The following is a 14,442-nucleotide window of genomic DNA, read 5'->3' on the forward strand; positions in this document are numbered from 1 at the left end:
ACACTTAGGATGGAGTCATTAAAACTCATTTTTCAACCACTCCACAAATGTCTTGTTAACAAACTATAGTTTTGGCAAGTCGGTTAGGACATCTACTTTGTGCATGGCACAAGTCATTTTTCCAACAGTTGTCTACAGACATATTATTTCACTTATAATTCACTGTATCACAATTCCAGTGGGACAGAAGTTTACATACACTAAGCTGACTGTGCCTTTAAACAGCTTGGAAAATTCCAGAAAATTATGTCATGGCTTTAGAAGCTTCTGATAGGCTAATTGACCTCATTTGAGTCAATTGGAGGTGTACCTGTGGATGTATTTCAAGGCCTACCTACCACATTCATCTGTACAAACAATAGTATGCAAGTATAAACACCATGGGACCACGAAGCAGTCATACTGTTCAGGAAGGAGACGCGTTCTGTCTCCTAGAGATGAACGTACTTTGGTGGGAAAAGTGCAAACCAATCCCAGAACAACAGCAAAGGACCTTGTGAAGATGCTGGAGGAAACGGTACAAAAGTATCTATATCCACAGTAAAACAAGTCCTATATCGACATAACCTGAAAGGCCGCTCAGGAAGGAAGAAGCCACTGCTCCAAAAAAAGCCAGACTACGGTTTGCAACTGCACATGGAAACAAAGCTTGTTATTTTTGGAGAAATATCCTCTGGTCTGATGAAACAAAACTGGAACTGTTTGGCCATAATGACCATTGTTATTTTTGGAGGAAAAAGGAGGATGCTTGCAAGCCGAAGAACACCATCCCAACCGTGAAGCATGGGGGTGGCAGCATCATGTTGTGTGTGTTCTTTGCTGCAGGAGGGACTGGTGCATTTCACAAAATAGATGGCATCATGAGTTAGGAAAATTGTGGATATATGGAAGTAACATCTTAAGGCATCAGTTAAAGCTTGGTTGAAAATGGGTCTTCCAAATGGACAATGACCCCAAGCATACTTCCAAAGTTGTGGCAAAATGGCTTAAGGACAACAAAGTCAAGGTATTGGAGTGGCCATCACAAAGACCTGACCTCAATCCTATAGAAAATTTGTGGGCAGAACTGGACAAGCGTGTGCGAGCAAGGAGGCCTACAAACCTGTCACAGTTACACCAGCTCCGTCAGGAGGAATGGGCCAAAATTCACCCAACTTATTGTGGGAAGCTTGTGGAAGGCTACCCAAAACGTTTGACCCAAGTTAAACAATTTAAAGGCATTCTACCAAATACTAATTGTGTGTATGTAAACTTCTGACCCACTGGGAATGTGATGAAAGAAATAAAAGCTGAAATAAATAATTCTCTCTACTATTATTCTGACATTTCACATTCTTAAAACGAAGTGGTGATCCTAACTGACCTAAGACAGGGAATTTTTTACTAGGATTAAATGTCAGGAATTGTGAAAAACTGAGATTAAATGTATTTGGCTAAGTTGTATGTAAACTTCCCGGCTCACTGACTTGGTACCGGTACCCCCTGTATATAGCCTTGTTATTGTGTTTATTTTTATGATTTTTTAAACTTTTTTACTACCTCTGCCAATGAGGTCATCTGTACTGAACAAAAATATTAACTCAACATGCAACAATTTCAAAGATTTTACTGAGTTACAGTTCATAGAAGGAAATCAGTCAATTTAATAAATTCATTAGGCCCTAATCTATGGATTTCACATGACTGGGCAGATGTGCAGCCATGGGTGGGCCTGGGAGGGCATAGGTCCACCCACTTGGGAGCCAGGCCCAGCCAATCAGAATTAGTTTTTCCCCACAAAATGACTTTATTACAGACAGAAATACTCCTTAGCACCCCCCCCCCCCCCCCCCTCTAAATGACGTTGGAGGTGGCTTATGGTAGAGGAATTAACATTACATTCTGGCAACAGCTCTGTTGGATGTCATGCAGTCAGCATGCCAATTGTACACACCCTCAACTTGAAACATTTGTGGCATTGTGTTATGTGACGAAACTGCACATTTTAGAGTGGCCTTTTTGTCCCCAGCACAAGTGCACCTGTGTAATGAACATGCTGTTTAATCAGATTCTTGATATGCCACACCTGTCAGGAGGACGGCTGGGTCACGGTTGCTTTGACGAGTGTCTGGTTCCAGTTTTGATTCCATTCCAACAATCAGTCATTTATTTCTATGACTATGACATGACTATGCCAATTGTATGAAGTGCCAGTTGGCCTTTCTCAATATGACCCCAGACTGCTGAACCAATAAAAATACACTGACCAGCTCAGTACAGTGTTCCTTATTGGACCCAGTTCTGAAGGCCACTTTACCTCAAGAGCAGAACACCTTTGATCAGTTAGATCAGTGGTCCCCAAACTGTGTGGCACGAGGAGTTGACAGGGAGCAGTGGTCCCCTCCTTGTACTTGAAGAATTAAGGTCACTAATTAGTAAGGAACTCCCCTCACCTTGTTGTCTAGGTCTTAATTGAAAGAAAAAAACTCAAACCTGCAGACACACTGGGACCTCCATGGAATAAAATTTGACATCCCTGGGTTAGATGAAAGCTCAGTGGGCAGAGGTTAGTGACAGTTCAGTGGTTGGAGTCCAGGGCTGCGTTCAGTAAAGGAAAAATAGTGTCCAGTTTTCAACTAAATGGAAAACGTTGATGTTCTGAATGACCAGTTGAAAATGGGGAGGAGTTGGGTTTGTGCACCTCTGCCCTTTTAAATAAGTCACTCATTGCTTCAAGCCACCCCCAGCAAACGGAGCAAACATACTACAAAGTCTGTTCCAGAATGTTGAACAACGTTTTGGGGAAAGGATTCCTTCCATACAAACCGTCACTCAACGCAGCAAACGTTTAATCCAACTGAAAACACCCCAGGTGAGTCAAAAAAATAAACAATCTTGTTGATGTCCTTTCTATTCACAATAGCCTAATAAAGGCAGACAATCTGAAACCATGCTAAAATAGTGTACTTGACTTCCAGTAGTTTCCAAATGAACCGACATATGCAGCGTTTACCTTTAATCCAATGTCCTGGAACATGGTAACGTTGCCTTTGAAAGCTGCTTGTCTACAAACATGATTGAATCCCAATCAAAATATGAGCGTGGATTGCATTGTGTTTGGACAGACAGCCCAACTTGTATATTTTTTTCACTAATTGCTCTTTTTACCAATCACATCAGATCTTTTTCAGAGCTTATATGATTGGCCTAAACACCAGGTTTACAGTGGTGGAAAAAGTACCCAATTGTCATACTTGAGTAAAAGTAAAGATACCTTAATAGAAAATGACAAGTGAAAGTCACCCAGTAACATACTACTTGAGTAAAAGTCTAAAGGTATTTGATTTTAAATATACTCAAGTATCAAAAGTCAAAGTATAAACCAGTTCTAATTCCTTATTAAGCAAAGAGCACCATTTATGTGTTTGGACAGATAGCCAGGGGCACACTCCAACACTCACAAACTCTTTGTAAATTATGCCTGTTTAGTGAGTCCGTCAGATCAGAGACAGTAGGGATGACCAGGGATGTTCTCTTGATAAGTGTGTGAATTATACAATTTTCCGGTCCTGCTAAGCATTCAAAATGTAACGAGTACTTTTAGGTGTCAGGGAAAATGTATGGAGTAAAAAGTACATTTTCTTTAGGAATGTAGTAAAGTAAAAGTTGTAAAAAATATAAATAGTAAAGTAAAGATACCACAAAAAACAACGTAAGTACTTTAGACCATAGCTTACAGCATGATGTAATAGTGAGGGTGGAGGGCATGACATGCCGGTTGCCATGCAGAATGTTCATGGTTCAAATCCAAGTGTGGTGTTTATCACCTCAGAATAAGATGCAATAAGGGAACTCTAATCTGCCACAGACAAGTTTGGTTCTTCATTTATTACCGAATGAATAAAAAGTGTGAAAACATGTAACAGTGCAGTTAAAAGAAGTGGATGAGCAATTAGACACATGCAAGTTGTTCCTACTCATAGGATTTAGGAATAACTCTAAACCCTAATCATGTAGATTATAAGAAGTTCTAGGTACAGAAGATGTCAAATTTCAGTCCGGGATATAAAAATGATTGAAATGAATGCCTTGAGGTAATACGCAATGCAACAATTTCACATACAAATATACGCTGAGTACACTAAACATTTGGAACACAATATTGAGTTGCACCCCCCTTTGCTCTCAGAACAGCCTCAATTCATCAGGGCATGGACTCTACAAGGTGTCAAAAGAGTTTCACAGGGATGTTGGCCCATATTGACTCCATAGTAGTGTAAAGCTGGCTGTCCTTTGGGTGGTTGACCATTCTTGATACACACGGGAAAGTGTTTTGAGTGTGAAAAACCCAGCAATGTGGCAGTTCTTGACACAAACCAGTATGATTGGCTGGCTGTCATTTGGGTGGTTACCCGTTTAAAGGCACTTAAATCGTTTGCCATGTCCATTCACCCTCTGAATGGCACACATACACAATCCATGTCACAAGGCTAAAACATCCTTCTTTAACTGGTCTCCTCCCCTTCATCTACACTGATTGAAGTGGATTTAACAAGTGACATCAATAAGGGATTATAGCTTTCACCTGGATTCACCTGGTCAGTCTATGGCATGGAAAGAGAAGGTGTTCTTAATGTTTTGTATACTTGCTATCAACACAATAGCAACCATTTTTGGGATCTATTCATAAAAATATATATTGTTTAAAGGTAAAACATCCTTTGTTACTGGCAAGCAAAATGGCAGCCTCTTGTTTCATAATTGGTTCTCGGTCTCGGAGTTTGAACATACAGTATAAACAACAACAGTACTTTTTGGGGGGGATTATAATATTGACAAGGTAAGAAAGTGGATCTACGTGAAAACTATTGTGAAATCAAATTCTCAATATGGCTGCATAATGCACCCCATAAAATCTTGTGATGCCAATGAACTGAATGAGGGAAGGTGGATTATGGGGGTTGTAGTTGACCTGGCAGGGCTGCTTATCTCTTCAGGGCTGACCTGGCATCCCGTATGGCTGCCGTAGCGCTCTGTAACTCCATTTGCTTCTTCTTAAACTCTGAACAAAGGGGGAGAATACATTCGATTTAGATTTCACAAGCTTTAAAATAATAAGAAGCCTTAACATTCACACAATGCTATGAAAACTCCTGTACACCAATAATTAAACCACCAATTCTCACCTCTCTCCTGCTCTGAGAGCATCTGTGATAATTTTCCAGAAGCCTCCATCACTCTCAGAGAGAGATCATAATCTGAGAGCGAGAAACAAAGTCACCGATTCTGATAATATGCTCCCAACATGGATTCATCTGGTTTTATTTTATACAACCCAACCGTGCCACTCACCCTCCTGACTGGCCTTATCCGACAGGATCCTATTGGAGATGCTGACCATGTCAGAAAAGAAGGTGGTGAAGATGGACTGTGTACAGCCTGCTTCGTTACACCTTCTCCAGAACACTCTGCTGGCTGCAGAGTCAGAGCCAGAACCAATAGGTGAACCCAGGCCTCCGGGCCCAGCCAGGGGACGATTGGATACAGAGTGTGGAGAGGACACAGGGGTGAAACAGTAATCAGGCGGGACAGGTGAGACTGGTGGACTGGTACGAGTAGGTGTGTTGGTGACATTGAGTGGACCAGAGTGGACAGATGAGATGGGACCAAGTGTGAGAGAGCTGCCCTGTCGACCAGAGTGGACAGATGAGATGGGACCAAGTGTGAGAGAGCTGCCCTGTCGACCAGAGAGGACAGGTGAACCAGGACTAGCCGCAGAACACGGCTGAGAGCTGCACACTGAGAGGAGAGAGAACAAAAAATGTCTGCATTATCAAAGCTTTTCCAAGACTAAACTGATAAGTAGGGATAGTAAGGAGTATAGAAGGTGAGTAGTTACCTGCGAGGTTTGTGTCCTGAGAGGGTTCTTCAGACACACCACACAGCATCACAGGCAGCAACAGACTCTGAGACTCAGCATCCAGTATAGAGATACAGTAATGATCAAACCAATAGTTTAGTACCAGGATAGACAGTAATGATCAAACCAATAGTTTAGGACCAGGATAGAGACACAGTAATTATCAAACCAATAGTTTAGGACCAGGATAGAGACACAGTAATGCCACAGGAAGTGTTGGACAAGAATAGTCAGAGTTGTGTAACTCACTGAGTCTATGACTGTATGGTCCCCATCGCTATCGTCTCTGTGTTCAGGTTCTGGCTGACATCCTGAGGAAAACCACAGTGGTTTTGTTATTATCAGGTTTGATAGTAAACCTCCTGGCAATATGCTGTGTGCGTGTACCCTGACATGTTTTACCTCTGGTGAGAGCCTCAGCATGATTTCTGGGATGTAAGAGAGCAATATTATTTTTCTAACGTCACTGTACAATACAGAGGCAGGCAACTTTTATCTCCCTCCCCCCTTTCTAGAATATTTGGCGTACACAGGAACCGCCTCAACACTGAAAAGATAACATGTGTCATGATTGGGTTTTCATACCCATCAGACTAAACAGTAGTTTTATTGATACCAGACTGGAGCACCATCATCATTACCTGTGTTCAGAGAACACACTGTCTTCTAGATCAGACTCCAAAGGGGCTAACTCCATGTCAATTCCATTCACAACTCCGTCTGTTACAGAACATACACAAATACTAATCAATGCAATGCATCACTCGTCTTTGTAAAAACTACTGTATATTGAACAAAAATATAAATGCAACATGTAAAGTGTTTCTCGAGATAAAAGATCCCATAAATGTTCCATACACACAAAAAGCTTATTTCTCTCATATTTCTTGCACAAATGTGTTTACATCCCTGTTATTGAGCATTTCTCTTTTGCCAAGATAATCCATCCAGCGGACAGGTGTGGTATATCAAGAAGCTGATTAAACAGCATGATCATTACACAGGTGCAGCTTGTGCTGGGGACAATAAAAGGCCACTAAAATGTGCAGTTTTGTCACACAACACAATACTACAGATGTCTCTGTAGCATTTTCGCAAGCGTCTCTGTAGCACTGTAGCAAGTTTTGAGGGAGTGTGCAATTGGCATGCTGACTGCAGGAATGTCCACAAGAGCTGTTGCCAGAGAATTTAATGTTAATTCCCTATCATAAGCCCCCTCCAACGTCATTTTAGAGAACTTGGCAGTACATCCAACCGGCCTCACAACCTCAGCCCCCATGTAACCACGCCAGCCCTGGACCTCCACATCTGGCTTCATCACCTGTGGGATTGTTTGAGACCAGCCACCGGACAGCTGATGAAACTGAGGAGTATTTCTGTCTGTAATAAAGCCCTTTTCTGGGAAAAAAACTCATTCTGATTGGCTGGGCCTGGCTCCCCAGTGGGGGGGCCTAAGGCCCAGGCCCACCCATGGCTACACCCCTGACCAGTCATGTGAAATCCATAGATTAGGGCCTAATGAACTGATTTCAATTGACTGATTTCCTTATATGAACTGTAACTCAGAAAAATGTTTGAAATTGCTGTATGTTGCATTTACATTTTTGTTCAGTATAAATATAAATCGACAACAATCAAGATAATGAAAAGGGAGCCTACTGGAAAAATAAAGTAACCTGAGTTTGAGAAATCGTTCTGAATACTCTTGCTCCACTTTCTGGACTTTTTTGATGATTTCACTTCCGGTCTGTGACAGAAAAAGTAACAACTTGCACAGTGTTCAGAAAAATAGTGTCCAGAGAATTAAAGAGACATATTTACATATTTCACTTTTTTTGACAGCAAAGAATGTTAATAAAGCTACATGCACTCAAAAAGCGAAACAGAACAGGGCAGGTCAGCATCAAAGAAACAGACCACCCAACTTCAGCATGCATACATCAATTCCATACTTACGTGCTAGAGCAGCTCAACCGTCTCTGTTCCAACAGCAAAAGCAAAGAGATTACGGTTCACTATGATATTATCATATATGATTACATGAGCATATTCCATGACTTTCTTAACTGAAGACACATCCATTCTCAACAGCTAAATACACACCTTGGGTGTTTGTTTCTGTCGTCGTTTACTAGACACGTTGGAGTCACTATGGTAAGATGAGGGTCCTGCCACTGCATCAACAAGTCCTTTACAATTGAAACAGACATTTCTACATGATAAATCTGATCTTTAAACTACAGGGAAACACAACCAAAGGAGAAGTCAAGTCTATGTTGATGTGAGTCAATGGAGACAAATGACTCACCTTTCAGCTCTTTCCTCAACAACTGTGGTTTATGCTTTTTTAGAATACAACCTAAGTGACAAAGACAGACATGCCAGGCTCTCACAACTAAATAATAAAGCACTGTACTGACATTAATGATAGAAATTAAGGAGCAAAGATGTTGTTTTGGAATGAAAAACGCCTCCTCATACTCACTTGACAATGCCACTATCGATGTGCTCTAGACTGAGGCTTTCCTCTTTCCTCTCACAGACCAGACAAAACAGTTGGAAATGGGAACGGAAATGAATTCATTTATTTGTTTTTGCTTCTCAGAATTTAGCTGGATGATGTGGTTCAATGATGGTGACCAGGTAATCAGTCATATAAAGGCCTAGCTATTAACTATCCATTCCACAATGGTCCTGTATGTGTGTTACTACAGTACAGTCAGTGGAATACAGACCTTGGGTGACGTTTCTCCGTTGTTGTTCATCGTTGTGTCTGAATCACCGTTGGTAGACAAAGCTCTACTCACTGTTTCATTGGTTGCTGTGTTGAGACAGAAACATCCCTCATTAACAATTTAAAGAAAAACCTCTAACTTACAGCTTTTTGCTGGAACTGCCAGCTGGACCGGCAGAGGCTGTGTGTTTGTGTACAAAGACAGGAAGATTTGCCCTGATGGACGAATGGGTATTTAAATCAACTAAACACAACCAGATGGATATTGGGATAAACAAATTAATTGATGTCTACTACTATAGTAACAGTTACTCAGGTAGCCTACAGGCATGAACCAGCTAACTCACCTGCTATCGCCAGATGATGCTTCAGACAGTACAACCTGTAAAACACAGAGACAGTCATAGAGACCCATTTAATAACATGCTCATGACCTTTATGTACTTCCCCAGAGTCAGATGAACTCATGGATGCCATTTGTATGTCTCTGCATCCAGTATGAAGGAAACTAGAGGTAGTTTCGCGAGTCAATGCTAATTATCATTAGCGCAATGACTGAAAGTCTATGGTAGCGCATTGCGCTAACCCTAGTATGCAACTTCCTTCCACCTGCACGCAGAGAGATAAAAATGGCATCCACACGTTAATCTGACTCTGGGGAAGTAGATAATTATTGTTTGTTTGTTTTGCTTTTTCATTTGGACACTTGAAAACAAGATGGTGCATCTCAAAATAATTCATCCTGCAACATTTCAACTAAATAAATAAAGGGCTTCATTGCCAAAATCCTGAAGTATCCCTTTAAGTTGGTAAGTGAGAACCACCTCTCATTTGCAATGAAGTTGAAAAATATATTTCCCAGTTGTTTAGAAAGAAAAGACGTTGTGCCTCGCACTTACGTAAACTTCTCTTCTGTGTGGTCATCGACATTTTGGGCCCCATCTCGCACAGCGCAGGGGTAGTGGTAGGACTTCTTACAGCGTTTCACCTCACATCCCACCGTGGCACCCTTCTTCTTACATCTGTAACAAATCTGGGGAGGAGAAAAGGTACTGTAAGCAACAGTTTGTTTTGTAATGGCTACATTAGATAACTAAACATCATACATAACTAGTTGATCTGACGAAAACAGACTTAATTCCTTCAAACAACCAAAGGAAACAATAAAATAACCTCACCAGTCTGTTTCCCCTTTTCAACTCCTTAAGGACGTCTTCCACAGAGAAACCAAACAAGTCGTCAAACTCTGGCGAATTCTTGCAAATAATCCCTGATGAATACAGCTGCAATTCAGACAACACAGAGCAGATTTAAAGGGGCAATCTAGGATTCAAACAACAATCTGGGATTATCATAGATGGTCAGTCCTTGCATCTATGAATTTGAGTGGTTACATAACACGTATCTCCCCCCCAAAAAATACAAATAAAACACATAATAGGTCTAAACGTTAGGTAAACAATCAAATTCACAGAGCTGTGGATGGGAAGACTGACCATCCATGAGATCAACATTAGTTTTAACCATGTTTTGAAGCCATTCAGTGTTTGTTTACAATTAAATTGTTTACAAACAAACAATGGATGTTATTTTTGGGCGGCCATGCATGTTATTTTGGGGGTTCTGAGTGGGTATGATAGTTGTACTAAACTAATAAGGAATGCATGGCCGCGGGAAGATGTTTTGGGGTGGGGGATTCTCTCTCCGCTCTGCTGACGAGTATATTTTTCCCTTAATGCAGGGTTTCCAAACTCGGTCATAGTTGGTTATTTGAATCAGCTGTGTGGTGCTAGGGCAAATAACTAAACGTGCACCTGGTGGGGGCCCCAGGACCCAGTTTGGGAAACTCTGGTCTAACCAAAACGACCTAGAAAAGCACTGTAATCGCTCAGCACAATTATTTTTTTTAATTTAACCTTTATTTAACTAGGCAAGACAGTTAAGCACATATTCTTATTTACAATGACGGCCTACCCCAGCCAACCCCCCCCCCTAACCCGGGCGATGCTGGGCCAATTGTGCACTGCCCTATGAGACTCCCGATCACGGCCAGTTGTGATACTGCAAGGGATCAAACCAGGGTCTGTAGCACTGAGATGCAGTGCCTGAGACCGCTATGCCACTGGGGAGCAGTTGGGGGACACCCAGGACTGAGTTTGGGGAAACCCTGGGGTCGACATAAATAGATTAGGAAATGACTATGAAATAATACAATGTTTCAGTTTTATATATTACTTTGTTTTTATTTGATTACTTTATTATTTTGAATTCCTTAAAGTCATCTCATCTCTGCTCAGACAGTAGCAGCCAAACAGCTCTCCGTAGCCGATGTGAGCAAGAAATTTAGCCAGGTCAACATTCGCAAGGTCGCGCGGCCAGAAGGATTACCAGGATGTGTACTCAAAGCGCGGACCAACTGGCAAGTGTCTTCACTGACATGTTCAACCTCTCCCTGACCGAGTCTGTAATACCTACATGTTTCAAGAAGACCACCATAGTCCCTGTGCCCAAGAACACCAAGGTAACATGCCTAAATGACTACCGCCCCGTCGCACTCACGTCTGTAGCCATGAAGTGCTTTGAAAGGCTGGTCATGGCTCACATCAACACCATCATCCCAGAAACCCTAGACTCACTCCAATTCGCATACCGCCCCAACAGATCCACAGATGACGCAATCTCAATTGTACTCCAAACTGCCCTTTCCCACCTGGACAAAAGGAACACCTATGTGTGAATGCTGTTCATTGACTATAGCTCAGCGTTCAACACCATTGTGCCCACAAAGCTCATTACTAAGATAAAGACCCTGGGACTGAACACCTCCCTCTGCAACTGGATCTTGTACTTCCTGACGGGCCGCACCCAGGTGGTAAGGGGAGGCAACAACACATCTGCCATGCTGATCCTCAACACAGGGGCCCCTCAGGGGTGCGTGCTTAGTCCCCTCCTGTACTCCCTGTTCACCCAGAACTGCGTGGCCAAGCACGACTCAAACACCATCATTAAGTTTGCTGACAACACAACGGTGGTAGGCCTGATCACCGACAACGATGAGACAGCCTTTAGGCTGGAAGTGTGGTGCCAGGACAACAACCTCTCCCTCAATGTGAGCAAGACAAAAGAGCTAATCGTGGACAACAGAAAAAGGAGGGCCAAACAGGCCCCCATTAACATCAACAGGGCTGTAGAGGAGCAGGTCGAGAGCTTCAAGTTCCTTGGTGTCAACATCACCAACAAACTATCATGGTCAAAACACACCAAGACAGTCGTGAAGAGGGCATGACAATGTCTATTACCCCTCAGGAGACTGAAAACATTTGGCATGGGTCCCCAGATCCTCAAAAAGTTATACAGCTGCACCATTGAGGGCATCCTGGCAGGTTGCATCTACACCTGGTATGTAAACTGTTCAGCATCCGACCATAGGGCGCCTCAGAGGGTAGTGCGTACCGCCCAGTACATCACTGGGGCCAAGCTTCCTGACATCCAGGGCCTCTATGCTAGTCGGTGTCAGAGGAAAGACCAAATAAATGTTCGACTTCAGCCACCCAAGTGAAACTGTTCTCTCTGCTACTGCATGGCAAGCGGGACTGGAGCTCCAAGTCTGGGTCCAAAAGGCTCCTTCTACCTCCAAGCCATAAGAGTGCTGAACAAATCATCAAATGGCCAACTGGACTATTTACATTGACACCACATTGACTCGGTACAGGTAACCCCTAAGGTTATATATAGCCTCGTTATTGTTTTACTTTAGTTTATTTTCTTAAATCTATTTTCTTGAAACTGCATTGTTGATCAAGAGCTTTTAAGTATGCATTTCATGGTAAGGTACACCTGTTGTTTTTGGCGCATTTGACAGATCAAATTTGATTTGAACTTTCTCTGTACTCCCCATACTGTCCTGTCTTCAGTTATCCTATTTAGCTAGGCTAGCTGCAGAGTTGTCTGACAATATCATTTGACTCGTTCTTCAAAGACGACGAGGAATACTTATCCCTCTACCTCGTCGTTGTTGTGTACATTCCTCTCTCATGCGGTCTACGTGCATCCAACCTAATGTAGTAGGAGAGATTTATGATTTTGTGGCTGTTGAACTAATTACGAAACGGGAAAAAACAGGCCCAATGGATTATGGTCATTGTAGTTAATTATTACGTTTGCGCTGAACTAGGTTGAATATTTGCTTAATTATTTGCTTAATGAAAACTCCCTTTCGCTCAGCGTCCCACATGGTTCTTGAGTTGATTTCTCTCATGAATGATTTGATTTCTCTAGAGAAAAGGCGAGTTGGGATCACAAAAAAAAAAAAAAAGACGAACTAAATGGAATTCAAGTAATTTAATCGACGTCCGTTACTTAGTTGTTTAATAACAACTAAATATGTCGGTTAATCGTTCAGTATTTACCCCCAAATAACTGGCCCACATCTCCAACCTAGGCCAGAGAAGACCTTTGCCTAGGGCTAACTGCATTGAGAAGCCTATCTAATTTGTAAAGGTTGTCTCTTCTTTAGTGGTCTCCTATCGTAACCAAGCCCAAATAGAGCCCCACCAAAAACAGTGCAGTATGAAGATGGGCTAAAACTGCTCCTCCAATAGAAAACCCTCGATCACACTCGTAGGCATTGTCATGGCGAAGTTGTATAGCAAAGGCATAACGGTCGTCTTGCGCATGTGCACGCTGTCAAATCAAAGGGACTCCTTCGATATTAAGTTTTTTAAATATTTTTTTTACAAAAATGTAAATGGACTTTAGGATTGAGAAGTTTGCGGAATTTACCGGTTTAGGAAGGCAATTGGGTGTGTTAGTAAATTCACTCTAGAGTGCGCTCTGGTCGTTCGTAAATTCAGAGCTTTCGTTCAGAGCGCACTCTAGAGTGAATTTACTAACACACCCAATTGCCTTCCTAAACCGGTAAATTCCGCTAACGTTCCCGGAACTCTCGCGATGTTGCATCTCTGGGTTTAGAAACCCTGTGGCCCCACTGTCCACCATAGCTTGTTAGCTCAGTGTTTCCCAAACTCGGTCCTCTGGACCCCAAGGGGTGCACGCCCTAACACTACACAGCTGATTCAAATGATCAAATCTTGATGATTACTTTAATCAGCTGTGTAGTGCTAGGGAATACACAAAAACGATCCATTGGGGATCTCGAGTGCTGGCGCAAAAACGCAAACGTGCACCCCTTGGGGTCAAGAGGACTGAGTTTGGAAAACCCTGTTAACTCCTTTTAGTTCTTTGCTAGCCTATCAGCACCAAAATCAACCAAAGCGAAATTATCCGTGTAGTTTCAATAACAGGTCGCAGCAATAGAGCTTTTAATCTTACCAAACAGTTCTGATGAGCGGTGATATAACCTTTCGTTGATAACGGTCCAGTTGTCCGATTTTCCGCGGACGTTAGACAAAGTACGCATTGGACTTTCTTGCCATGTTGATCGGTACCCATCCTGCTGGTGTTCGTGTATTATCTTTCGCAACAACTTCCCCAAATCAGATAATTGTTCGCGCCAACCTCCGCCAGTCTGCCACTAAGAAATTCCGTGTTGGCTGGGCATCCGGTTTCGCTTCTTCAGAAATGTTGTCGAGGCAAGTATCTGTGTGGTTTTGGTTTCATTCTACTTGGGGGGGTGCAAGAGGGCATTGTGCATTGCCAACTACAGTAAACGTCAGGAATCGTACTTAACAAAAATACAAACGCAACAATGTTTAAGATTTTACTAAGTTAATGAGGAAATCAGTCTATTGAAATAAATAAATTAGGTCCTAATCTACGGATTTCACGTGACTGGGAATAAAGATATGCA

General features: G+C 42.3%; 1 protein-coding gene across 5 annotated transcripts; it reads right to left on the reverse strand.

Moving 5' to 3' along the window:
* Window positions 1–3,846: 3,846 nt before the first annotated feature.
* LOC110520524 (PHD finger protein 11) lies at window positions 3,847–14,411 on the reverse strand. Of its 5 annotated transcripts, none has more exons than XM_021597909.2 (16): window positions 13,965–14,411; window positions 9,812–9,916; window positions 9,533–9,666; window positions 8,981–9,015; window positions 8,635–8,720; window positions 8,208–8,229; window positions 8,003–8,088; window positions 7,856–7,878; window positions 7,576–7,646; window positions 6,541–6,619; window positions 6,302–6,327; window positions 6,149–6,210; window positions 5,879–5,951; window positions 5,332–5,778; window positions 5,166–5,237; window positions 3,847–5,041 (listed from the first exon to the last, which is right to left on the reverse strand). In XM_021597909.2, exons 1-16 carry the CDS (start codon window positions 14,082–14,084, stop codon window positions 4,965–4,967), a joined length of 1,518 nt encoding a protein of 505 aa, XP_021453584.2. In that variant the 5' UTR covers window positions 14,085–14,411; the 3' UTR covers window positions 3,847–4,964. The 5 variants fall into 5 exon arrangements, with proteins under 5 accessions (XP_021453584.2, XP_021453586.2, XP_021453585.2 ...); XM_021597911.2 differs by having other exon boundaries at window positions 5,879–5,945; window positions 13,965–14,409; XM_021597910.2 differs by having other exon boundaries at window positions 5,879–5,960; window positions 8,208–8,220; window positions 13,965–14,406.
* Window positions 14,412–14,442: the final 31 nt, after the last annotated feature.

The sequence above is a fragment of the Oncorhynchus mykiss genome, chromosome 3, assembly GCF_013265735.2.
Source record: "Oncorhynchus mykiss isolate Arlee chromosome 3, USDA_OmykA_1.1, whole genome shotgun sequence".
Classification (NCBI taxonomy): domain Eukaryota; kingdom Metazoa; phylum Chordata; class Actinopteri; order Salmoniformes; family Salmonidae; genus Oncorhynchus; species Oncorhynchus mykiss.

Excerpts from the sequence above, each read along its gene's own strand:
- LOC110520524 (XM_021597908.2), bottom strand. The coding sequence starts at position 14,084 with ATGGGTACCGATCAACATGGCAAGAAAGTCCAATGCGTACTTTGTCTA. Across the intron at positions 6,620-7,575 it reads GAACGATTTCTCAAACTCAG|ACGGAGTTGTGAATGGAATT; the intron begins GTTACTTTATTT and ends GTTCTGTAACAG. Across the intron at positions 6,211-6,301 it reads TGCTGAGGCTCTCACCAGAG|GATGTCAGCCAGAACCTGAA; the intron begins GTAAAACATGTC and ends GGTTTTCCTCAG.